This window comes from Rhinatrema bivittatum, chromosome 16 (genome assembly GCF_901001135.1).
Source record: "Rhinatrema bivittatum chromosome 16, aRhiBiv1.1, whole genome shotgun sequence".
Lineage (NCBI taxonomy): Eukaryota > Metazoa > Chordata > Amphibia > Gymnophiona > Rhinatrematidae > Rhinatrema > Rhinatrema bivittatum.
The window spans coordinates 71,083,395-71,109,401 of NC_042630.1; the positions used below are offsets into that span (position 1 = coordinate 71,083,395).

General features: G+C 43.7%; 1 protein-coding gene across 7 annotated transcripts in view; it reads left to right on the forward strand.

Moving 5' to 3' along the window:
* The window catches only part of CD2BP2 (CD2 cytoplasmic tail binding protein 2), a 209,745-nt gene that overhangs the window by 79,422 nt on the left and 104,316 nt on the right, over window positions 1–26,007 (forward strand). For 4 of the 7 annotated variants that reach the window (XM_029580446.1, XM_029580447.1, XM_029580448.1 and 1 more), the window contains 2 exons: window positions 4,708–4,788; window positions 21,372–21,510. In XM_029580446.1, the coding sequence (XP_029436306.1) occupies window positions 4,708–4,788; window positions 21,372–21,510 (220 nt within the window). The remainder of the gene's footprint in view (window positions 1–4,707; window positions 4,789–21,371; window positions 21,511–26,007) is intronic. The other 3 variants (XM_029580450.1, XM_029580451.1, XM_029580449.1) reach the window with 1 other exon arrangement.

Genomic DNA, 26,007 nt, shown 5'->3' on the forward strand with positions numbered 1-26,007 from the left:
AAATGACAGGCACCAGGAAGTGTAAAAATCAAAATTTTAAATACCTGTCGGAGGGCCGCGTGGGTCCAGGCGGCGGCGGGAGCCGGGTGGTCGCGTGTTAAATCTAGGCCGCGGGCGGGTGGGCGCCTGTTCCAGGCGGCAGCGGCGGCGGCGGGGGGACACGCGTTAGTTCGAGATGGCTGGCGGGCGGCGGGTGGTCGCGTGTTAAATCTAGGCCGGGTCCGCACAGGTGCGCATTCATTCACTGCCGGTGGGGGCTGCCGGAGGCAGCCCCCACCGGCAGTGAATGAATGCGCGCCTGTGCGACCCCTGCGATTCGGCGCTCATGGCATGACATCACGGCATGTGACTGCCTTGAGCGCCGAATCGCAGGGGTCGCACAGGCGCGCATTCATTCATCCAGGCGGAGGAGCCGGTGGCGAAAGCAGCCGGCTCCTCCGCCTGGATGAATGAATGAATGTGCGCCTGTGCGACCCCTGCGATTCGGCGCTGAAGGCAGTCACATGCCGTGATGTCACGCCATGAGTGCCGAATCGCAGGGGTCGCATAGGCGCGCATTCATTCACTGCCGGTGGGGGCTGCCGGAGGCAGCCCCCACCGGCAGTGAATGAATGCGCGCCTGTGCGGACCCGGCCTAGATTTAACACGCGACCGCCCGCCGGCCGTCTCGAACTAACGCGTGTCCCCCCGCCGCCGCTGCCGCCTGGAACAGGCGCCCACCTGCCCGCGGCCTAGATTTAACACGCGACCACCCGGCTCCCGCCGCCGCCTGGACCCACGCGGCCCTCTGACAGGTATTTAAAAATTTTTATTTTTTCTTCTGACAGGTTTTGTGTGTCCCACATCATTACATTTTCTCGATCATCTCTGTATGGCTTTTTTTTTAAATTGTGTTTTATTGTTTTTGAGTGTCTTAAGCGGTGTCGATGGATTTGTTACTAGACTCACAGTCCTAACTCCTACTAGGGGGAGGCGGTAAACTAACATGTTACGGCCGCGGCAAAACAGTGCGTTACTAATGAGATAACCTGAGCGCGCGTTACGGTATCGGAGGGGAATAGCTAATTCCTTCATTATACAGCTAATTCGTTCATTAACATGCCGGGTGCGGGAAGGGTTACGCGTCTGTTTTAAGAAGCGCTACGGACGCGCAAAACTGGAGACTGTATCGCTGGTTTGCCTTACGCGTCCGAATTGTGCGCAGCGAGCTCGTTACAGACGAGAAATCTTCATCTGAACTTTACTGTATCGAGCTGCTTGCTAGGCCCCATGGCATCCACAGTTCATGTCACTCCTATGGCAAGGTTAGCCATGAGGGCAACTCGATGGACTTTAAGATCACAATGGATCCAAGCCATTCAAACCACCGTACTCTCCAATTCAAGTAACCCACCAGCTACGTTCATCTCTGCTTTGGGCGAACAAGGACAATTTGCACAAGGGCCTTCCCTTCCAGCAACCAGTCCCACAGGTTGGGGAGCTCACATAAACAATCTCCAAACCCAGGGTACTTGGACAAAACGCGAAGCAACATTTCAAATTTCCTGGAACTTCGAGCTATACGTTATGCTCTGCATGTGTTCAAGGACTGCCTTTCACACAAGACTGTTCTGATCCAAACAGACAACACAGTAGCCACGTGGTACATCAACAAACAGGGAGGTACGGGCTCGTATCTCCTTTGTCAAGAAGCTGCACAATTTTGGGACTAGGCCCAGACACACTCAATGTTTCTCTGGGCCACTTATCTGGCAGGCATTCACAACGTAGTGGCGGATCGACTCAGTCGCCAGTTCCAACCACACGAATGGTCCCTGGATCCCTTAGTAGCAACCAGGATATTTCAACGTTGGGGACAACAGACAAATGACCTCTTTGCATCATGCCTGAATCACAAAGTGGACAAACTCTGCGCTCTGCACAGACAGAATCACCAACTAGCCAAGGACGCCTTTGCTCGCCCTTGGAACTCAGGCCTTCTATTATGCGTATCCTCCAATACCACTCATAACCAAAACTCTGGTGAAGCTACAACAGGACAAGGGGTCCATGATACTCATAGCCCCGTATTGGCCTCAAGTATGGTTTCCCACACTTCAAGACCTCTCTATCAGAGAACCAATTCGCCTGGGTGTAGCTCCCACTCTCATAACACAGGATCAGGGCAGGTTGCGCCATCCCAACCTTCAATCCCTATCCCTGACAGCATGGATGTTGAAAGCTTGATCTTACAACCACTCAGTCTTTCAACTACTGTCCCTCAAGTGCTTATAGCTTCACGTAAATCTTGCACACGAAAGAACTATTCTTCGAAATGGAAAAGGTTTACTTTGTGGTGCACACAAAAGAACATGGCATAAATAGTCTCTGCTAGACTATTTATGCCATCTTTCAGACTCAGGTCTCCAGACCTCATCTGTAAGAATACACTTAAGTGCAATCTCAGCTTACCATAACAAGATGCACCAATATCCATACAACCTCTTGTCAGTAGGTTTATGAGAGGTTTAACTCACCTTAAACCAATTTGGCCACTAGTCACAGAATGGGACCTGAATCTGGTCTTAAGGCTCATGCGTTCTCCTTTTGAACCCATGATGTCCTGTGATCCTAAATTTCTCACATGGAAGACTATCTTCCTTATAGCCATTACATCAGCTAGAAGGGTTAGTGAGTTACAAGCACTTGTCACGTACTCACCCTATACAAAATTCCTACATGACAGAGTGGTTCTACGGACACATCCAAAATTCCTACCCAAGGTAGTTACGGAATTCCACTTGAACCAATCCATAGTTTTGCCCACATTCTTTCCGAGGCCTCATTCTCACCAAGGGGAATGGGCCTTACATACCTTGGACTGTAAACATGCGCTAGCATATTACTTAGACCGCACTGCAGTCCACAAGAAATCCACTCAACTTTTGTATCTTTTGATCCAAACAAACCAGGTAAAGCAGTGGGCAAACACAGTCTCTCCAACTGGCTAGCAGATTGTATAGAGTTCTGCTATGAAAAAGCAGGCTTTCCTCTCCAAGGGTGAGTAAAGGCACATTCATTAAGAGCAATGTCAACCTCAGCACACTATTGTTCAGTGCTAATTCTTGACATATGTAAAGCAGCAACATGGAGTTCTCTTCACACCTTTGCAGCTCATTACTGTTTGGGCAAAGAAGGACGACAAGATTCAGCCTACAGACAATCTGTCTTAAAGAACTTGTTTCCAGTATAACCCCAACTCCTACATCCAACCTGCTGTGATCTTCGGCTGCCTCATTTTCACCAACAATACTTAAGTGTTCCTTCACTACAAAATGACTCTGTGTCTAGCTTGCTAATCACCCATATGTGAGGACTAGCATCCTGCTTGTCCTGGGATAAAGCAAAATTGCTTAACTTGTAATAGGTGTTATCCCAGGACAGCAGGATGTAGTCCTCACGAAACCTACCCGCCACCCCACAGAGTTGGGTCTGATACATTTTATTTTTGCTAAAGCTTATTGCTACATACGAGACTGAAGAGAGACCCCTGTGGCAGAGAATATCATGGCATGCTCAGTGGCCTCACAGGCCGGTCAAGTTTCTTTCGTACCAGGGCTCCATCAATATCGCCCATATGTGAGGACTACATCCTGCTGTCCTGGGATAACACCTATTACAAGGTAAGCAATTTTGCTTTATGAACTCATGTAACCGAACCTTAAAGGCACCTGTTTAGAATGTACGATATATACTTATACCAGCATTAATATATGTGCCTGCATGTAAACCATTGTGATGGTATATACTTTACGATGGTATAGAGAAGATTTTAAATAAATAAGGAACCAGAAGACAGAGGCTAAAACTGATCCAAGAGATACTCTGGGGCTAGATACATTCACCTTGTCATCGCTTTGAGCATTTTCTATGTGTCTGTGAGATTTAAATCTTTTGTGATTATAGAGTATCCTCTTATACAATAAAAGTGAGCCTTGCTTATCTGCCTTTCCTTGCAAACCTTTTCCAGTTGAACAAATGCAATGAAAACTGTGAACCAGGAGATGTTTAAACTAGTTGGAGGTTCCCCAAGACAGGAAATATTTTATACCAGAATTTTTGCATGGCACTCAGTTTTGGATAGCAGTGAGTCAAAGTTGTGAAGCAATAAGATTTTTTACTGTATGCTACTTGAATCTTTCTGTATTAAAACACTTTCCCCTCGGAATTCTTTTTATTTGGCTGTCTCCATTTTCTTTGTTTAAAACCCTGCCTTTTTGCCTTTATTTTGTTTTCTATTATCTTCCCTCCCTTTCTGTCTTCTACCTTTTTTTCTTTCCTAAACATCTCCATCTTTTTTCCTCTCTTCCTTTCCTAAATTGATGTAGCTTGCATGCAGGTAGGTGCCACAAACAGGGTCTCTCTATTTCCTAACCTTTAATCTTATTGGTGGCCTCTAACTGCACAAAAGGTGCCCAGGGTACTATCATATCAATCAAAAAAATGCTGATTGACTTCCTCTCTCTCACCCTGTTTCTGCCCATGAATAAGCTATTTTCAGAGTGATTAGGTTTTGGTGAGAATAATAGGATTAAACATTTTTAAAAGTTCCATGAGATTTTCCGTTGACAAGCAGGGCTGAATTAGCCACGATACATGGGTGATGTCATTCGATGGTACTAAACAGACCCTTCTCTCCTAGCTAATAGAGCTTTTGTTCTATTACAGGGGTGGCTAACCTTTCATGCACCAGAAACCAAGAAATTGGAATGCAGAGCACTGAAGAGCCTCAGTTTCAGTAGATGTGAGGTGTGTGGATGAGGGAGGGAAGTACTCCCAACAGTATCTTTATTTATTCATTCTTATTAACCACTCACTCAGGGGCAGCCCTGGCTGGTGCAGTGTACAATAGTATTAAAACAATACATAATACAAGACAAATGATCAAATGCTAAAATACAATTTATTTACAAATTAAATACAGCAAAATAAAATAAAAATCTATCTACCTTGTTCCTACTGGTTTCTCTCTCAATCCTCCATAATGATCTGCCTACCCTGCCCTATTGTTTGTTTGTTTTTCTCTCAATCCCCCCGAATCTGTCCACCAGCCACTCCCTCAATCACACCCTATCCTCACCAGTCTCTCCCTCCGTTCCTCACCTTGTCCCAACCAATCTTTCACACACTCTCAATCTCATCCTGTCCCCACAATCTCTCTCAATTTCTCCACCCTGTCTCTCCCCCCCCCCCCCCCCCCCCCAGTCTGACTAGCATCTCCCTCTTTATCTCCCCCATATGCTCAATGTCTCATATCCCCATCGGTCCCCCACCCTCTTCCTAACTGTCACGCTTGGCAGCCCCAGCATAATATTTATTTATAAGGCCATTGTGGAAAGACTAAATGAATTTGTTGCTTCTGTGTTTAATAATTTATTTATTTATTTATTATTTTTTATTTATTATTTTTGTTATACCGAGTTTCATGATAGGGATCACATCAACCCGGTTTACAAATAACAATGTGTGCAAAGTATAGCGTAACGTAATAAATATTTCCAATACAAATTTGAACTTTAAATACAGAGAATCAATTAAAAAGGTGTGAGAAGTTACAATATAACAGGGAAAATTAACTTGGAACTGGAAGAGGGGAGAGGTTAAACAATGCAATATTTACATTTAACACAATTAAAGTGATAGTGCAGCAGAGTAAGTAAATAAGCCTATTTGCATGAATGTGACGGTACATAAATATGAGCGGTAATATAAACAAGAGAATCAATATGACACAGTAGAGTATGGTGATGATATGATAAAACTCAAAAACGTAATAGTGATAAGATTATGATAGGTGGATTCTTATTTGGATCCAGAGGTTACATGGCAGTTTGTGTTGATGAGTGTATTTTATTCAAGGCTTGGAAATGCTTTTTTGAAAAGCCAAGTTTTTTAGTCTTTTCCTAAATGTTAGAGCGCATGGCTCTTGTCTTAGATCAGGTGGTATAGAGTTCCACAGAACTGGACCTGCTGTAGAGAAGGCTCTGAGACTCAAAGATTTATGTTGATAGGTTTTGGCATTTGGAATTTGGAGTGACTCTTTGTAGTATTCCCTAATAGGTCTGGCAGAAGTGTATTTTTTAAATGGTATTTGAAGATCTAGTTGCGTGAGTTGGTTGATGGTCTTGTATATGATGTTGATGGATTTATACATGATTCTATAGTGGATTGGTAGCCAATGAAGTTTTGGAGGATAGGGGAGATGTGGTCCATTTTCCTGGAATTTGAAAGGACTCTGGCTGCGGAGTTCTGAACCATTTGTAGGGTTTGATGTAAGAAGCTGGGAGGCCTAATAGTAAAGAGTTGCAATAATCTAGTTTGAAAAATTATTGCTTGCAAGATTGTTCTAAAGTCCATAGTGTGGAAAAGTGGTTTGATTCTTTTCAGAATGTGTAATTTGTAGAAGCAATCTTTGGTGGTTTGGTTAATGAGTGTTTTAAGGTTGAGACGATTGTCTAAGATAGCTCCTAGATCTCTTACATGGGTAGATTGAAGGAGTGCGGTTGGTTTTGGAAGTGTGTTATTGTTTTCCGGTGATATGAGCAGAAATTCCGTTTTTGAAGCGTTAAGTACGAGGTTTTAGGCTGGTGAGGAGGGGGGGGTTTTAATTTCTAATAAGCAACTGTCCCAGTGTTCCATGTTTTTGGATTGTTTCTTTTATGGGAATCACGATCTGTACGTCGGTCTGCGAAAAGGAAGTGTTTCAGGTTTAATTTTGTAAGAAGTTGACATAGTGGTAACAGGTAGACATTAAAGAGCGTGGGTGAAAGTGATGAACCTTGCGGCACTCCTCTGTTAGAAGGGTGGTATTGGGATTCTTTATTGTGGATTTTGACTCTATATCCTCTGTTTTCTAGGAATGTTTTGAACCAGTTTAGTGTAGAACCTGTCAATCCAATATTTTGCCAGTTGTTTAGGAGTAGGGTGTGATTGACGGTGTCGAAGGCCGCGAGAAGTCAAGGAGGATTAGTAAAAATGTTTGGCCTTTATCAATTCCAGAAATGAGAGAGAGTAGTAGGGTTCAGTGCTTGCAGCTTTACGGAAACCATATTGGTTTGGGGACAGAATACTGTGGTCCTCTAAGTAGTGGATAGTTGGGTGTTTACCAATTTTTCCATGATTTTAGCTATGAATGGGAGGTTGGAAATCGGGCGGAAGTTGTTGGGATCACAAGCATTTAGATTTGGTTTTTTTAGCAGTGGCTTGATTGAGGCTGTTTTTAGGTCATCTGGGTAGATCCCATGTGATAGGGAGCAATTTATGATTTCTGCCAGTGTTTTTGCTATAGTAACATTAATAATGAGGTTGTTGGGTAGATACCAGTTCTGGAGATGGTTTTCAAGGGTGAATCTCTTTGGCTGATGGAACTTGCACCAAAGTCCTCTATGTTGAGTGTACGTTTTGGTTAGGGGCATAAACCCTAACCAAATTATGTATTTTATTTAATGTCTTTATATACCGTTTACCAATACAAAAATCGATCAGAACGGTTTACAGCAATGTACTTATAATCAAAATCATTTAAAATAAAACTGAAATAATATAGATAAAATAAACTATATAAAATAAACATCTAAACAAAGTTTGAATAAAAATACAATTAATGACATGATCAATAACAAACATTTTTTGATGAACTAGGATAGTAAATAATTGGCTGCTACGTTACAAAACTAAAAGAAGGAAAAACGAAGAAGCAACTATGGTAATAATGGTAGTAGTTAGGAAGAGCTAATATTCAGCACCAGTTCCTTAGATCACCATAAAACATCAATATCATGATCTTAAACTGAATTATTTCCTTCATTGGCAATCTGTGCAAACGGATCAACATAGGTTTTACCTTATCAAGAACAATGAGAGGGCTCTGTGGTCCAACCTAATATTTCTCCCAGGACAAGCAGGATGGTAGTCCTCACATATGGGGTGACATCATCAGATGGAGCCCTGTCACGGAATACTTTTGTCAAAGTTTCTAGAACTTTGACTGGCACAGTCAAAGTTCTAGAAACTTTGACTGTGCCAGTCAAAAGCATGCCCAGCATGCAACTAACAGACTGTGCCAGTCTGAGCATGCCAGCATGCAACTAACCCTGTGCCATACAGGGTCCCCTCAGTCTTTTTTCCGCGCAGCAAGTTGCCTTGCGCTTAGGAGGCTCTGTGAGAAATTCCTCAACTCTCCCTCACGGAAATATTTGAAGTTTACCTTCTTAAAATCACCCTCACCAGGGTTCCCCATCGCGCTCCGTTCCCTCCGCTCGGTAAGTGTTCCCTGCTTTGCGGTCTGTTCCCAGCGGCTTACCTCTCTGTGCCCGCCATTTTTTTCGGCATGGCGACCGTTGTTAGGAAATGCCCTGCGTGTCAGAGGTCCATGTCCATAACGTACCCGCATAATGTTTGTGTTTTTGTGCTTAGGCCCCTCGTGCGACGTTAGTCGATGCCCCCAGTTGCGCACAAATCACCCCCAAAGGCCAGCGTACTCGATGGACAAGATGGAGCGTTTGTTTGCATCAAAATGCTCTGCTCCATCGACTCCAGTCAAGTGCCTCCGACCGGGAGAGGGTCCATCGACCTCGGAGACGCCTCGCCAGGAACATCGTGGAGCGGGGGTGGACAGTTTGTCACAGACACCCTCAAAGGCATGGTGTCCTCTGTGCTGGAGAAGGACCAGACCAAGCACTGAGGGAAATATAGTCACCAGCACAGACGTGCGTCCCCGCCTGGTGCCACCCACAAACTGCAGTGGCATCGATTTCCCACCGAGCCACCTGCGCAGAGGGCCTGGGGAGAGGAGCCCCATAATCCTCTGGACCCGGGACCTCAAGGCGTTCCCCCCCCCCCCCCCCCCCGATATCGGTGCCAGGTACTGAGCCTCCACAGATCGCTATGGAGCATCCAGTAATGCCTAGCCTGCCTCCTACCCCAGGCACAGTGCTATCAATGCCAGCCTTCAGGGAGCAAATGGACAGACTGGTCCAAGAGGCAGTGCTCAATGCCCTTCAGGGCTTTTGAGTCTCCACCGGCGCCGGCCCCCATACTGGCACCAGAACCGGTGCTCTCTATGTTTGCCCCGCTCCTCGAGCACCTGGACACCCTAATCGGTGCCCTGCCGACTCAACCCATGGCATCGGGTCGACCATAGAGGATGAAGAAGGGACTTCTGGCCCGATCCTGGCGGGGGATCCACCGATGCCTAAGCCCGTTCCAGGGCCATCGGGACTGTCTATGCCTATGTGCACCTCACCTGCCTTGATGTCGTCAAAGCCAGCACCGCCTCCATCGATGCCACCTCAACATCCATCAATGCTTTTTCGCTCTCTAGGCTCTGGCATCCTTCCTCCTTCAAACAAACCGGCAGGTGAGGAAGAAACTCCCTATGATCCTTGGGAGGATGCATTCTCGGACTCACAAGCTTCTGATGAGGTGCTCTCAGAGCCTTCACCTCTGGAAGGAAGGCATCAATCTCCTCCTGAAGACATCTTCTTTGCTAGCTTTGTCAAGGAGATGTCTGAAACTATCCCATTTCCATTAGTGACAGAAGAAACACACCATAATGTTGGAGGTCTTACAATTTGTAGACGCTACAAAGGAGATAATGGCAATACCAGTGCATGAAGCTCTTCTTGATCTTTTGCACTGCCTATGGGACCATCCAGGTACCGTGCCTCCATTCCATAAGAAGACGGATGCTACATACCTGTTCCAGCAAGCTCCAGGATTTCAGAAAAGCCAGTTGCCCTATCATTCTGTAGTGGTGGAATCAGCCCAAAAGAAGGCTCCTCATAAGAACATAAGAAATGCCATGCTGGGTCAGACCAAGGGTCCATAAAACCCAGCATCCTGTTTCCAACAAAGGCCAAACCAGGCCACAAGAACCTGGCAATTACCCAAACACCAAGAAGATCACATGCTACTGATGCAATTAATAGTGCTGGCTTTTCCCCTAACTAAACTTAATTGATAGCAGTTAATGGACTTCTCCAAATCTTTTTTGGACCCAGCTACACTAACTGCACTAACCATATCCTCTGGCAACAATTCCAGAGCTTAATTGTGCGTTGAGTGTGAAATTTTCTCTGATTAGTCTTAAATGTGCTACTTGCTAACTTCATGGAATGCCCCCTAGTCCTTCTTTTATCCGAAAGTGTAAATAACTGATTCACATCTACTCGTTCAAGACCTCTCATGATCTTAAATATCTCTATCATATCCCCCCTCAGCCATCTCTTCTCCAAGCTGAACAGCCCTAACCTCTTCAGCCTTTCCTCATAGGGGATCTGTTACATCCCCTTTATCATTTTGGTTGCCCTTCTCTGTACCTTCTCCATCGCAACTATCTTTTTGAGATGCAGCGACCAGAATTGTACACAATATTCAAGGAGCAGTCTCACCATGGAGCGAGAGAGGCATTATGACATTTTCCATTTTATTAACCATTCCCTTCCTAATAATTCCTAACATTCTATTTGCTTTTTTGACTGCTGCAGCACACTGAGCCGACAATTTTAAAGTATTATATACTATGATGCCTAGATCTTTTTTCCTGGGTGGTAGCTCCTAATATAGAACCTAACATGGTGTAACTACAGTAAGGGTTATTTTTTTCCTATATGCAACACCTTGCACTTGTCCACATTGGGCATCCAAATGACAGATGAATTTCAATCTTCCAGTCTCGCAAGGTCCTCCTGTAATGTATCACAATCTGCTTGTGATTTAACTATTCTGAATAATTTTGTATCTGCAAATTTGAATACCTCACTCGTCTTATTCCTTTCCAGATCTCATATATATATATATATATATATATATATACTAAATATACTAAATATATATAAATATATATAAATATATATAAATATATATAAATACTAAATATATATATATATTTAGTATTTTTTATATATATATATATCTCCCTGAGGCTGTTTACCCTTTTCCACTGAGAAAATTGGCCATTTAATCCTACTCTCTGTTTCCTGTCTTTTAACCAGTTTGTAATCCACGAAAGGACATCGCCTCCTATCCCATGACTTTTTAGTTTTCTTAGAAGCCTCTCATGAGGGACTTTGTCAAACGCCTTCTGAAAATCCAAATACACTACATCTACCAGTTCATCTTTTTCCACATGTTTGTTACCCCTTCAAAAAAAATGAAGCAGATTTGTTAGCAAGACTTGCCTTGGGTAAAGCCATGCTCACTGTGATCCATTAAACCATGTTTTTCTATATGCTGTACGATTTAGATCTTTAGAATAGTTTCCACTTTTTCCCGCACTGAAGTCAGGCTCTGGTCTATAGTTACCCGGATCACCCCTGGAGCGTTTTTAAATATTGAGGTTATATTGGCTACCCAGTCTTCAGGTACAATGGATGATTTTAATGATAGGTTACAAATTTTAACTAATAGATCAGAAATTTCATTTTTGAGTTCCTTCAGTACCCTAGGATGCATACCATCCGGACCAGGTGATTTGCTACTCTTTAGTTTGTCAATCTGGTCTACTACATCTTCCAGGTTCACAGTGATTTGGTTCAGTTCGTCTGACTCAACACCCTTGAAAACCATCTCTAGAATTGGTATCTCCCCAAAATCCTCATTAGTAAACACACAAGCAAAGAATTAATTTAGTCTTTCTGCAATGGCCTTATCTTCCCTAAGAGCCCCGTTAACCCCTCCATCATCTAATGGTCCAACTGACTCTCTCACAGGTTTCTTGCTTAGGATATATTTAAAAAAATTTTTATTATGAGTTTTTGCCTCTATGGCCAATTTCATTTCAAATTCTCTCTTCGCCTGTCTTATCAATGTTTTACACTTAACTTGACTATGCTTATGTTTTATCCTATTTTCTTCAGATGGATCCTTCTTCCAATTTTTGAAGGATTTTTTTTTGGCTAAAATAGTCTTTCACCTCACCTTTTAACCATGATGGTAATCGTTTTGCCTTCCTTCCACCTTTCTTAATGTGTGGAATACATATGGACTGCGCCTCTAGGATTGTATCTTTAAACAATGTCCATGCCTATTGAGCACTTAACTTTTGCAGCTGCACCTTTCAGTTTTTTTTCTAACTATATTCCTCATTTTATCAAAGTATACCTTTTGAAAGTTTAGTGTTAGAGCTGTAGATTTACTTATTGTCCCCCTTCCAGTTTAAATTAGATCATGTTATGATCACTATTGCCAAGTGGCCTCATCACTGTTACCTCTCTCACCAAATCCTGCGTTCCACTAAGAATTAAATCTAAAATAGCTCCCTCTGTTGTTTCCTGAACCAATTGCTCCATGAAGCAGTCATTTATTACATCCATGAACTTTGTCTCTAGCAAGTCCTGATGTTACATTTACCCAGTCAATATTGGGGTAATTGAAATCTCCCATTATTATTGCACTGCCAAATTGGTTTGCTTCCCTGATTTATCTTAGCATTTCATCATCTGTTTGACCATTTTGTCCAGGTGGACGGTAGTATACTCCTATCACTATACTCTTACCCAACACACATGGGAATTCTACCCATATAGATTCTGTTGAGCATGTAGTCTCTTGTATGACTCTATACCATCCTGGACATAAAGTGCCACACACCCTCCAAGTTGATCCTCCCTATCATTGCGATATAATTTGTACCCTGATATAGCACTGTCCCATTGGAACTGTGATGCCAATTATGTCAATCTCATTTACTGCTGTACACTCTAACTCTGCCATCTTATTTCTTAGACTTCTGGCATTGGTATACAGACATTTCAAAGTGTGGTTTTTGTTTGCATTAACAGCCTGCTTTTCAGTTGTTAGGGATAATTTGGAAATCATTAGCTTCAGTGATTTTTTTACATATAGGCACATGGACTATGTTTGCTTTTATTGGAACCTCTCTGTTGGGATGCCCTAACTCTCCTGTTTCATTAGTATCCTTCAAGGATACATTTCTCTGAACCATGCACTGCTGAGTGACTGTCAGCTTTCCCCCTTGTTCTAGTTTAAAAGTTGTTCTATCTCCTTTTTGAAAGTTAGTGCCAGCAGTAGTTCCACTCTGGTTAAGGTGGAACCCCCCCCCCCTTTCCTCCAAAAGGTTCCCCAGTTCCTAACAAAACTGAATCCCTCTTCCTTGCACCGTCGTCTCATCCACGCATTGAGACTTCGGAGCTCTGCCTGCCTCTGATCTGCGCGTGGAACAGGGAGCATTTCAGAGAATGCTACCCTGGAGGTTCTGGATTTCAGCTTTCTACCTAAAATCCTAAATTTGGCTTCCAGAACCTCTCTCCCACATTTTCCTATGTCGTTGGTGCCCATATGTACTATGACAGCTGGCTCCTCCCCAGCACTGTCTAAAATCCTATCTAGGTGATGCGTGAGGTCTGCCACCTTCGCACCAGGTAGGCAAGTTACCAGGCGATCCTCACGCCCACAAGCCACCCTGCTATCTACATTTCTAATAAATGAATCACCAACTATGATGGCCGGCCTAACCCTTCCCTCCTGGGCAGTAGCCCTGGGAGATTTGTCCTCAGTGCGAAAGGACAATACATCACCTGGAGAGCAGGTCCTTGCTACAGGATCACTTTATTTAAAAACTTTTCTATACCATCGCAACGGTTTACATATAGGCACATAAAATAAGGTAAGTGAATGTGTACTATAGTACATTCTAACAAGTGCTAAAAGGTTCGGTTACAATATTTTATTATTTATTTATTTATTTTTAGATTTTTATATACCGGTGTTCCTATATGAAATAAAGATCACATCGGTTTACATTGAAACAGAACATGAAAATTGCCAAAAGGCAATACATAGAACAAGGTTATGAAACTTGGAACAGTGTACATAAGTTCAAAATTTAACAATAACGTTGTAACATTGATGACCAAAAGATAAAGGAGAAAAAAAAAAAAAAAAAAATATATATATATATATACAATATATCATAAAAAAAAAATATATATACAATATATCATAAAAGGGGCACAATAGTTGGGTAGTGTACGTTTTTTGTCTAGGTGAACCATCGGTACTGTACCTCGGTAATATTTGTTTATGAGCTTTAATAAAGTAATGTCATGTATGTTGTGAGATTATTGCTGTGTGCTTGGGTTTTTTTGCATGTTCCTGTGTGTTCTCCATTCTCCGGATTCTTTAAAGAGCCATGTTTTTAAGTTTTTCTTAAAGGTTTTGAGATCGCTTCGTAGTCTGATCTCAGGAGGCATTGTGTTCCATAGCATTGTGTTCCATAGTATGGGGCCTGCTAATGATAAGGCCCTTTCTCTTACTTGTGATAGTTTTGCTGTCCTTACTGAGGGAATGGTTAGATGTGCTTTATTTGCTGAGCGAAGGTTTCTTTGTGGGACTTGTACTCGTAAGGCTGTTTAGCCAGTCTGCTTCTTTATCATGGCACATTTAAAACTAATCGGAGAAAGTTCTTTTTTACTCAACGCACAATTAATCTTTGAAATTTGTTGCCAGTGGATGTGGTTAGTGCAGTTAGTATAGCTGTGTTTAAAAAAGGATTGGATAAGTTCTTGGAGGAGAAGTCCATTACCTGCTATTAAGTTTACTTGGAGAATAGCCACTGCCATTAGCAATGGTAACATGGAATAGACTTAGTTTTTGGGTACTTGCCAGGTTCTTATGGCCTGGATTGGCCACTGTTGGAAACAGGATGCTGGGCTTTTGATGGACCCTTGGTCTGACCCAGTATGACATGTTCTTATGTATTAGTTTATATATGGTACATAATACTTTGTTTTTAATCCTGTATTCAATGGGTAGCCAGTGTAATTTTGCCAAGGTTTCAGTTATATGGTCCCTTTTTTCTTTTTCCGGTCAGTATTCTAGCTGCTGTGTTTTGTAATATTTGAAGTGGTCTTTATGTTGAATTCAGGAGTCCTAGTAAAAGTGCATTGCAGTAGTCAGTGCTTGAAAAAACTAGTGCCTGGAGCACTGTTCTGAAGTGAGATGGTGTTAGTAGTGGTTTTAGTCTTCAGAGTATCATGAGTTTTGCGTGGTCTTCTCTTACTTTTAGCGAAATGTGGTGTGTTAGATTGATTTCTGAGTCCACTATTACTCTTAGATTACGTACTTTTTTAGCTAGATCAATTTTCTGGTTGTTTTAGAGTGTTAATTGGATTTTGGATGATTACGATATTATTTTTCTCTAAGTGTAGAAATTCTGTTTTGTCAATGTTAATCACTAGTTCCATTTGGTTTAGAAGTTGTTTTATAATGTTTAGATACATGTTAGTTAGATTAAGCGTTTTTTCTATTGTATCATCTATTGGCAGAATAGTTGAATATCGCCTGCGTATATGTAATGTGTGATTCCTAGTCCAGCTAGAAGATTGCATAAGGGTAGCATGTATATGTTAAAGAGGGTAGCAGACAGGGCTGATCCTGTGGAACTCCTGTTTGAGCCTGACTTTTTCTGATAGTACGCTGTTTATTTGGACTTGAAAGAACCTATTGTTTAGGTATGAGTTGAACCAATTTGGTGTTTTGTTGTGTAACCCAATTTCTTATCTTTTCAGTAGTATTTTATGGTTTACTGTGTCGAAGGCTGAGGATAAGTCTAACATTATGAGAATGTAATGTTTTCCGCTATCAAAACCCCTTAAAATGTTGTCTGTTAGTGAGAGAAGAGGGTCTCAGTGCTGTAATATTTGCGAAATCCATGTTGTGATGGGTATAGTATGTTATTGTCTAGGTGTTCAGCTAGTTGTGTTTGTACCGGTTTTTCAATTAACTTCGCTATTAAGGGGAGGTTTGAGACTGGGCGGTAGCTATTCAGGATTAGTAGGTCACTATTTATTTTCTTTATGATTGGTTTTATAATTGCCCCTTTCAGTATATCTGGCATTATACATTCTTCTAGGGATAGGTTAATGATTTTAGCTAAGGTTGGGGCCACTATGCTTGCTGTTTTTTTTTATCTCAAATGTTGGTATTGTCGATTTTGTGTGGAGCTGGGTTTGTGTTTTTTATCATGGATTCTACCTCCAGCTCTGATATTTTGGTAAATGAGGACCATTGGTTAACGTTTATTTGCATTTTAATTTCTTGTTTGGTGGTATTTGGAAGCTTGGTTCTTAAGTTTGTAATTTTATCACTGAAGAATTTAGCTATATCATTGCATTTTGATTCTGGTAGACTTTGAGGCAAATCTTGTTTGTCATTAGTGAGATTTGATACTATTGAAAATAGGGTTCTAGGGTTGTTAGCAAATTTTTCTATTTTATTGCTATAGTATTCTTTAATATTGAGGATTGTTTGTAAAAAGCTAGCTGCTTTCTGTATTTAGTCAGGGTTTCGGTTGTTTTGTGTTTTCTCCAGCTTTTTTCTAATTTCCTGAGCGTTCTTTTTGCCTCTTATTTTTATATTATGCCAGGGGTTATTTTGTTTTGTTTCTTTGTGTACTGTTTTGATGGGGTTTATTTTATCAGCTTTCTTTTTGGTTGAGTCTAACCATTTTTCCATGGCAGAGCAGCAGTCTTTATATTCCAAATCCGTTAGTTCTTCCTCTAGTTTGTCTTTTAGTTCTTCATTATTATAGGGTGGGTGATATTTAAATTCTATGGATTTACGGTTTTGTTTGATTTGTGTGAAATTTGATGTTGGACTGAATGAGAAAATGATCTGACCAAGGTATTTGTGTGTAATTAGTTGCTAAATGTTTTAGACAGTTGTCGTTTTATGAAGGTAAGATCAAGAGAGCGTCCGGCTTTGTTTGTTGGTTTGTCCGTTATTAGTGAAAATCCAAGTGCTGTCATTGTGTCCATTAGTGTCTGGCATGTGTTTGATAATGGTTGGATGTCCATGTGGAGATTAAAGTCGCGTAGCACTATGGTAGGTTTGGAGATGATTAGGTGTGTTGTGAGAAACTCAATTAGTGGTGAGATATTAACTCTAGTAGACTAGGCGGGCAGTATATAAGGCAAATTTGTATATTGTTGGTATCTAAAATGGCAATTTCCTGCTATACCAGGGTGATATTCTCCTACTAGGAAACCTTTCTGATCCAAGGCAGCACTGGGGCTGCCAGACTAGATTTGGGACTTGGCTACTATGTCCCTGAAGGTCTCATCAATGTACTTCTCTGTCTGCCTCAGCTCCTCCAAGTCTGCTACTCTAGCCTCCAGAGATCGGACTTGTTTCCTGAGAGCCAGGAGCTCTTTGCACAGAGTGCACACAGTCTTTCACCAGTGGGTAAAAAATCATACCTGTGACACTCAATGCAAAAGAGTGGAACGCCCCCCTCTTGCTACTGGACTGCTGCCTTCATCTTAGTTTTATTGAGTTCCTAGTTAAGTTTAGGATACTAAGGGAGTTGGAATGAGAGTACTTTAAATTTACAGGTTAATTTACTAATTAGCTAGTGTCCTACAAGGGGATGATTAAACTTTCAATAAGAGCTGGTACAATAGTATGATATAGATAAGAACCTGATTGATTTTTAATGAGAAAGTGTCTCTTGCCTAAAGATCAAGGGTTGAGTGGGTGTGAAAGACGGACACTAGAAGTAACTATCTCTGGCTTGCTTATTACTTCAGACACACACACACTCTAAAGAATATGTGCCTCTTGCACCTTTCACCAAACTTATATAAGTCCAAAGATTTCCCAAAGCTATACTTACCAATTCTTTTTAACCACCAATAAAATGATCTTCAGTCAGTTAATTGACTATGATGGTGTGCGCTTCCGGTCCTCTTCTATTGCAAAGGGTGAGGGGCCTCTGGAAGCTGGAGCTGTGGAATTCAATCCCTGGATTGCTTTCGGTGACCTCTGGACTCCTCTCCCGGGGGCTGCTGGGAGCAGTATGCAGATGAGCCTTCCGGCACTGGATGCCTTGGGGCGCAGAGTCTTTCAAGGGTCCATGTTAATAGTGCGAATAGCTGCATACCAATTGTACATGACCAATACAACAGAAATCTCTGGAAACAAGTCCAGGAATTCACAGACACATTACCTCAACAATATCAAGAACCCTTAGCTTCCATCCTACAAAAGGGTTTGGAAGCAGGTAAACATGAGGTGAGAGCTGCTTACGACTCTCTTTTGAAACAGCTTCTAGAGTCTCAGCAGCGGGTATCAGTGCTAGATACTGGGCCTGGCTCAAGGCCTCAGACCTATGCCAAGAAGTACAGGACAAGCTGGCAGATCTACCAGGCACAAGAGAGAACCTGTTTGGAGACCAGATTCAAGATGCAGTGGCCCAGTTAAAAGACCACCATGAAACCCTGCGCCAGCTGTCCACTGGCACTTCAAAGGTGCCCTCTGTTGCCCACAGGTCCATGCGTAGAGACACCAGGAAACCATTTTATAGGCTGCGCAGGTACTATCCCGCGTCCCGGGCACGACCTGCTCAAACACCTCAGAGAGGCCATGCAAGACAAACAAGAACTCCTAGAGCACAACCAGCTCCATAAGCTGTTCCTGCAACTGGATTTTGACTCCTTTCCAGAGAGCAGCCACCTTCCCCTGATCCCACAACCCAATTTGCTGGTGGGAGGCTGCCTCTGCCACTTTGTAACCAAGTGGCAACCGGTTACAGCGGACCAATGGGTACTGTCCATCATATCCCACAGTTACCGTTTTTAAAATTTTCAGCGGTAGCCCCGAGGCAAGAGTAAGGAAGGAAGGACTGGATAAGGCGAAGCAGGCTGGAAAGTTATGGCAAGACAAGCTGGATGAGATGACAGAACAGGCTAGAGAAGCAAGACAGACTTGGACGAGATGAGTTCAGGCTGGACAAAATGAGGCAGACAGAATTCAGGCAACATGTACTGCACAGCAGTACATGTTGCTGAAGTGACAATTGGAATCGTGATTGGGATTTATGTTCCCAACCAGCTCTGTTATCTCCCACTGCCTCAGGCACTTTCCTGCCACAGAGCCTTTAAGTTCAGACGTGGCATATGCAAATACCTAGGGCAGTGATGGCTAACCTATGACACGCGTGTCAGAGGTGACACGCCGAGCCGTTTTGCTGACACGCGTAGCGTTTCGGGACTATCGATTTTTTTTTTTTTTTTTTTAATTTTTTTTTTTTTTATCGGCTGTGCCGAGCCTTTTTTTTTTTTCCGGCTGCGCCAACCCTTTAAAATTAGTTTTTTAGTATCCCTCCAGCCCCCCCCCCCCCCCAATGCCCCAGGGCGCAGGGAGGCGCATGCGGCGCAGCGACAGGCAGATAGGCAGGGCTGTGGTGAGGCTCACTTCACCACAGCCCAAAGAAAAAGATCGTGTTGAACGCGCTGATGCTCCTCCTCCTTCCTGCCTGTGCGGCCCCGGAAGTAAACGTTGCCGGAGCCGCATGGGCAGGAAGGAGGTGAAGCATCAGTGTGTGCAGAAGAGGAGCATCGCTTGCACTTATGGGCCGCCGCGAATCTCAAATCGCAGCGGCCCGAGAAGAGGAAGAAGCCCGGTAGCAGGGCCGCTGCAGAGCCCATCCTGCGCGACCCGCGAAGAGGAGGCCCAGAGGTGAGAGAGGCTGAGGGTCTGTGTGTGTGTGCGCACGTGTATGAGATGAGTTGAGAGATTGTGTGTGAGAGTGAGGACCTGAATGTTTGCAGAGACTGCATGTGCTTGAGCAAGACAGCATGTGGGAGTGAGAGAGAGCCTGTGTGTGTGAGAGTCAGACAGCATGTGCCAGTGAGAGCCTGTGTGTGTGTGTGTGTGTGTGTGTGTGTGAGAGAGAGAGAGAGAAATGCATGTGAGAATGAGAACCTGACTGTGTGTTTGAGGGAAGAAGATGGAGAGAAAAGAAACAGAAAAAAAGACAATATAAAAGGAATTGGCAAAAAAAAAAAAGAAAGGGAAGGTGGAAAAAATAAGAAAGGGAAGGTGGAAAAAAAAAAAGCCTGTGACCAATCAATTAGAAAACTAAGATCAGACAGCAAAGGTTAAAAAAAAATATATATTTTTAGTGATTGGCACATGTAATCTTTGGGAAAATGCAAGAATAGTAACATCCCCAATAGTCATGTGGCAGCAGTGACAGTGGCAGCAGAGGAATGAGAGAGGTTCCGAGGTTGCTGGCAAAAGAGAGGGGGGTCTGCCTTTAGTGTGTGCATGTGAATGAATGGGACTCTGCCTGGGGGTGTATGTGTGTGAATGCATAGGTGCCTGCCTGGGGGTCTGTGTGTGTGAGAATGAATTGGTCCTGCCTGGGGGTCTGTGTGTGTGAGAATGAATTGGTGCCTGCCTGGAGGATGGAGCGGGAGTGGTGTGAAAATGAATGGGAGCCTGCCTGGGTGTGTGTGTTTGTGTGTATGTGAGGGAGCCAGTGAGTGTGAGAGCATGAGTGTGTATGAGAAAATCCAGGGGAGTAAGAGTTTGTGTGGGGTGGAGGGTGGAGGGGGAGAGAGTGTTTTAATTGAAGATTTAGCCGACAAAATTCAGCAACAAAAAAGTCACTAAGCAGGCAAGGTAAAGAATTATTTGTTTTTGCTTTATTAATAAATACAGTACATATATTAAAATTATAACTTGTTATTAATTAGAGCTACAAATATCACAATTATGGATTTTTCTAGAAGTGACACACCACCCGAGTTATGCTAGTTTTTTTTATGAATTTTGACACACTGAGCTCAAAAGGTTGGCCATCACTGACCTAGGGGAACCAGCAGGAGAAGCTTGGGGTTAGCATTCCAGTGGTGTGAGTGTGGCCAGTTGCGGGACTTTCCTGCAACCAGCCAAACGTAACAGTACCAAGAAGTGACAGTAACTTTGGGTGAGCTGTTTTGCACAGCCTGTTCACCCAGTAGTCCAAGGTTGGAGAGTGGTCTGGGTTGTTTTTTAGTAAACGCTCTGTGGCAACTCTCAGCTTGAAACTCCCCATGTGTCATAGTTAATCCATCCCTGCTTGTAATGGAGAAAACAAGTTACCATAAATAGGGTTTTCTGTAGACAGCACGATGAACTAGCCATGCTTAATACCTGTCCGCCTCCTTGGAGAGTCTACTACCTAGCTAGAGCTAAGCTCTGTAATCAACTGAGGGGCTTGTGAGGCAGCATACATAAGGGAATTCCCAAGCATGCTCACGGTAAAAGCTCTTATGAGCTAGTAGAGAAGGGTCCATTTGGTGCTGTCAGATGACATCACCTACATGTCATGGCTACTCACATCATAGCTAATTTATCCTGCTGTCTACAGAGAACCCCATTTACAGTAAGCAAATTTGCTGTCTTTTCAAGCCATTGAAATGGTTTCTAATACCATTTGGGGATGTTTCTCCCTGGATATCAAAGAACATTAAACAAAATATCTTTTCCTAGTGTTTCTGTTGATACTGCCTCTTACTTTTGTCACAGTTGTCTTTCTCCTTTAGCTACAGGAGGGCGCTACAGGGGATGGAGGACCTGGGAGTCGCTTCAAGGGAAAGCACTCCCTGGATAGCGATGAAGAAGATGAAGAGGAGGCTGGAGATGCCCAAAAATATGACATCCTAACATCAGAAGATGTGGAAGGTAAGCCTGAGAAGGGTGGGTAAGGATGATGTGGATCCCTGTTCCCTGGTTTATTAAATGTTTCAGCAGAGGTATGTAATGTGGTTGGACTGCTAGATGACTAAGGGGCAAAAGAGGTATTTAGGGAAGACCAGCACATAGCAGAAAAACTAAATGAATTCTTTGCTTTGGACTTTGAGAAGGGCATTAGGGAGACACCTACACCAGGCACATTCTTTTGAGAGTGATGATTCAGAGGAACTGAAGCAAATAATGGTGAAGTGAAAAGACAAAGTAGAATAAATAGACAAATTAAAGAGTAACACATCACAGGGACCAGATGTTATACCTCAGAATTCTGAAATAACTAAAAAATTAAATTGCAGACTAATATTAATCTCCAACTTCTCATTCAAATTAGCTATGGTACCTGAACTGAAGATTGAGGGTGGACAAACATGCCTATTTTTGAAAAGGGTTCCAGGGGTGATTGGAAAACTACAGACCTGTGAGCTTGATGTCAGTAATGGGCAAAATGGTAGAAGCAATTTTGAAGAAAAAAATTACTGGCCATCTGGGTAAGCATAGATTAATGGGGCAGAGCCAAATGGGTTCATCAAAGGGAAATCTTGTCTTATAAATCTTCTACCTTTTTTTTTTTTTTTTGAAGGGGTTAATAAACATGTGGACAAGGATGAGTCAGTTGATATAGTGTCTATTTTTAAAAGACATTTGATAAAAATCCCTCATGAGAGGCTCATCAGGAAATTAAAGAATCATAAGATGGGAGACAATTTTCTGTTGAGGAATTTCTGTCAGTGAAGATAGGTCAATAGTGGAGAACACAGGGATCTATACTAGGACTGGTGCTTTCTCATATATTAATACATGATCTGGAAAAGGGAGTGATGAGTGAAGTTATCAAATTTTCAGATGACACCAAATTATTCAAAGTAGTTAAGTCATAAGCTGATAGTGAGGAATTGCAAGAAGACAATGCAAGTCTGGGGAACTGGGCATCTAAATGGCAGATGAGATTTAATATGGACAAGTGCAAAGTGATGCTTATAGAGAAGAATTATCCAAACTATAGTTAGACTATGCTGGGTTCCATTTTAAATGTCACCACCAAGGAAAGGGATTTTGGAATCACAGTAGACCAGGCTTCTCAGCCTTTCAGGGAACACAGACCCCTTTTCAGCTTCAAAACATTTCATGGAGCCTTTCCCCCACAACACAGAGAAACAGACACTTATTTCTCTTTAATTTTTCCATTCCATAACCAAAGAAATGACTGCATGGTCACATGATGCTGTGAAGGGGAAGGACGCACAATTCCCTGTCTCGGCGCCCCTGCCGTGTATCTAGCCCCATCTGGCACCTCTCAGCGGCGATATCTGCTCCACACGCGCTCCACGGATCGTCTGACACCCTGAGGCGTTTGCTCCATTATGACCACCCGACAATTGAAGAAAGACAGGGAGAAGGATAAGGATCGAGTGCGGCCCTCGGAGGCCATGATCGAGGGGGAGGAGCACCCCCCGGAACCGGCCTTGTCGGCGAGCCTCGCTGAAATTAAAACAGCAATGCAGGAGATTCTTAAGCCAGAAATGCTTCTGATATCCACAAAACTTACTGAATTTTCTTCCTCCCTACAAATTTTCGAGACCCGATTTGCTGAGGCGGAGCAGAGAATTTCAGACCTCCAAGATGGCCACCATACAGTGCAGAACGAGCTCGAGGCACTTAAAAAAGTGGTGCACCATCACGCAGAGCGCATGGAGGACCTCGAGAATCGCTCGCGCCGCTCGAACTTGCGCTTCGTCGGCCTCCCTGAAAGCTTACCAGAACGTGAGTTGCCGGCATTTTTTGAAACCTGGCTGCCTTCAGCGCTTCAGCTTTCGACCACTCACGGTCCATTGCGTGTTGAGAGAGCGCACAGGCTGGGCCTGAAAAAGGCGTCCGACTCGCGTCCACGAGTAATTATCGTGAAAGTCCTGAATTTTCTTCACAAGGCGGAGATTTTGGCGGCGACTAGAGGGGGTAAGCAGTTGCAGCACGACAATCAGCGCGTTCTGGTGTTCCAGGACTTTTCGGCGGCGGTCTCTCAACAACGTCGGGCAATGGCGCCTACCTGCACTAAGTTGCATGCTTTGGGAATCAGGGCCACACTTGTTTACCCGGCGAAACTTCGGGTACCTACCACTGCAGGGGTAAAATGGTTCACGGATCCCGATGAAGCCGCCCGATTTGCCGCTGAAAGGGAGACGGCGCCGAAGCTGCCGCCAGCTGTTTCCTGAGCCCCGGAACCCCTTCGGGGTGTGGTGTGGAGGCTTCTGCAGTTTGCTGCCTGCAGCGTTTTGGCCTTGCTGCCTTTGATATCGAAGGACTCTGGAAAATGGTTGTCGACATAACTCCTGAGACTTTGTGGTGGGGAGGCTAATTTATGTACCGGTTGCCTGCTATATAGCCGGTATAGGCTTTCCCCACCCTCTGTTGGGGGCAGCGTTCTTATTATCTGTGTTGAGGGTTTTTCAGGTTTTGTTTTTCTGGCTGCCTGGATATTTCAGTTCTCATACTTGTATTTGCTGTTGTGTGGGGCTTGTGTTTTTTTCTATGTTTTCTAGCCCGCAGTGTTAATTCTTTTTGAATGAATGGGATTGGGGAGTGCTGGATGGGGTGGGGGTGCTCGGTGGGGGGGCTGATTAGTGTCGTGCTAGTGACCTCTAGGCCTCTTGGAGGGTTGGGGTTGACATTAGTATTTGGGGAGAGGTTGGTTTGGGGGGGGGAGGGAGGGATGGGATGTGCGTGGGGTCAATTGTTGGGGGGGGGGATTTGGGCTTCCACTCTCATGCCTACTGTTTTGCTTTCTATGCCATGGTTAACCACGAATGTTCAGGCTAGGGGACTCCGGCTGGGAGGGTCCCCTGGCTATCTTATGTCTGTCATGCTCTGTCACATATCGCGGTGGTCTTTAGAGATCACTTAAAGAATGGCTAACACAACTTTGAAGTTCTTATCTTGGAATGTTAGTGGCATTAATTCTCCCATTAAAAGAAAAAAAATTTTGTCAGTACTTCAAAAGAAGGCGACGGATGTGGCATTTTTACAGGAGACGCATCTTACTGATCTTGAACACCAAAAACTGCGCCAACAATGGGTGGGGGCAGTTTATTTTGCCTCGGCGACCACACGTTCTGCTGGAGTGGCTATCCAGGTCCGTAAAAACATTCCCCTTTTAGTACATCAGGAATACAAGGATCCCCAGGGGAGATATTTGATCTTGGTCGCTGAACTGGATCATAAACCACTTATATTATGTAACGTTTATGCCCCTAATAACCCCTCCCTGGGTTTTTTTCAGCAACTTTTTCGATCTTTGTTACCATATGTGGATCAAGATCTTATTCTAGGTGGGGACTTTAACTCGGTGCGGGACCCGGTCCTTGACAGGGTTAGTGTACATAGCTCCACTCAGCCACCTAATAAGGGGCTCTACTTCCTCGAACGGTCCTTGCACCTGTTGGATCCCTGGCGTCTCCTCCATCCTACAGATAAAACCTTTACCCATATGTCCCGGGCACACCCGTCGCAATCTCGTCTAGATTATTTTTTCATTAGCTCCCAAATGTTTACCAATGTGGTGCAGGCGGATATCGATGAAATTGTCGTGTCCGATCACGCTCCTGTTTGGTTGGAGATTCGATGCTCCTCCGCACCTGCTGTGCCCAGGTGGTGGCGGTATCCCTACTATTTGGCGGGGGATCGCCCCTTTCAGGATTATTTACGCTCCAAGTGGGAGGAATATCTTAAGTTTAATGGGGAACATGTGTCGGAACCAATCTTGTTTTGGTACACAGCGAAAGCTGTACTGCGGGGGGAGGTGATTGCCTTTGTGGCTCGCCGAAAGTACTTACTTGATAAGAGACTCTTGTCTCTACATGATCAACTTCGGTGGGCCAGACAGGCTCTGCAACGGGTCCCTACTGCTTGCCATCGGACGGCATACTTTGCAATTCAAGCGGAACTTAATACACTGATTCACCAGAGGGCTAAGAAGAGTGTAGCCTATTATAGGTATCATTTGTTTCAATATGGGAATAAATCGGGTAAAATGATGGCCAACTTGGTGAAGGCTCATAGATCCTCCGCCATAATCCCGGCGCTTTGTTCCTCAGGAGGGGCTACGGTCAGAAATACTCCTGCAATTTTGGGAGTGTTTCGAGATTACTACTCCTCCCTATACTCGGCAGAATCTCCTAGCTGTGGGTCACGTGAGCATTTCTGTGATCAATTGTCTATTCCCCGTCTTACGGGGGAGCAGCAAAATTGGCTCAATAGTCCCATTTCGGAGGAGGAGGTGCGCTTGGTTATCCAACGCGCGGAACGCTGTAAGGCCCCGGGACCGGATGGCTATATGGCCGAATTTTATAAGTCCATGTTGGATTCCCTGGTGGGCCCTCTTACTGCGAATTTTAATGCTCTCATACAACAGGGCTCTTATCCCCCCCATTGTGA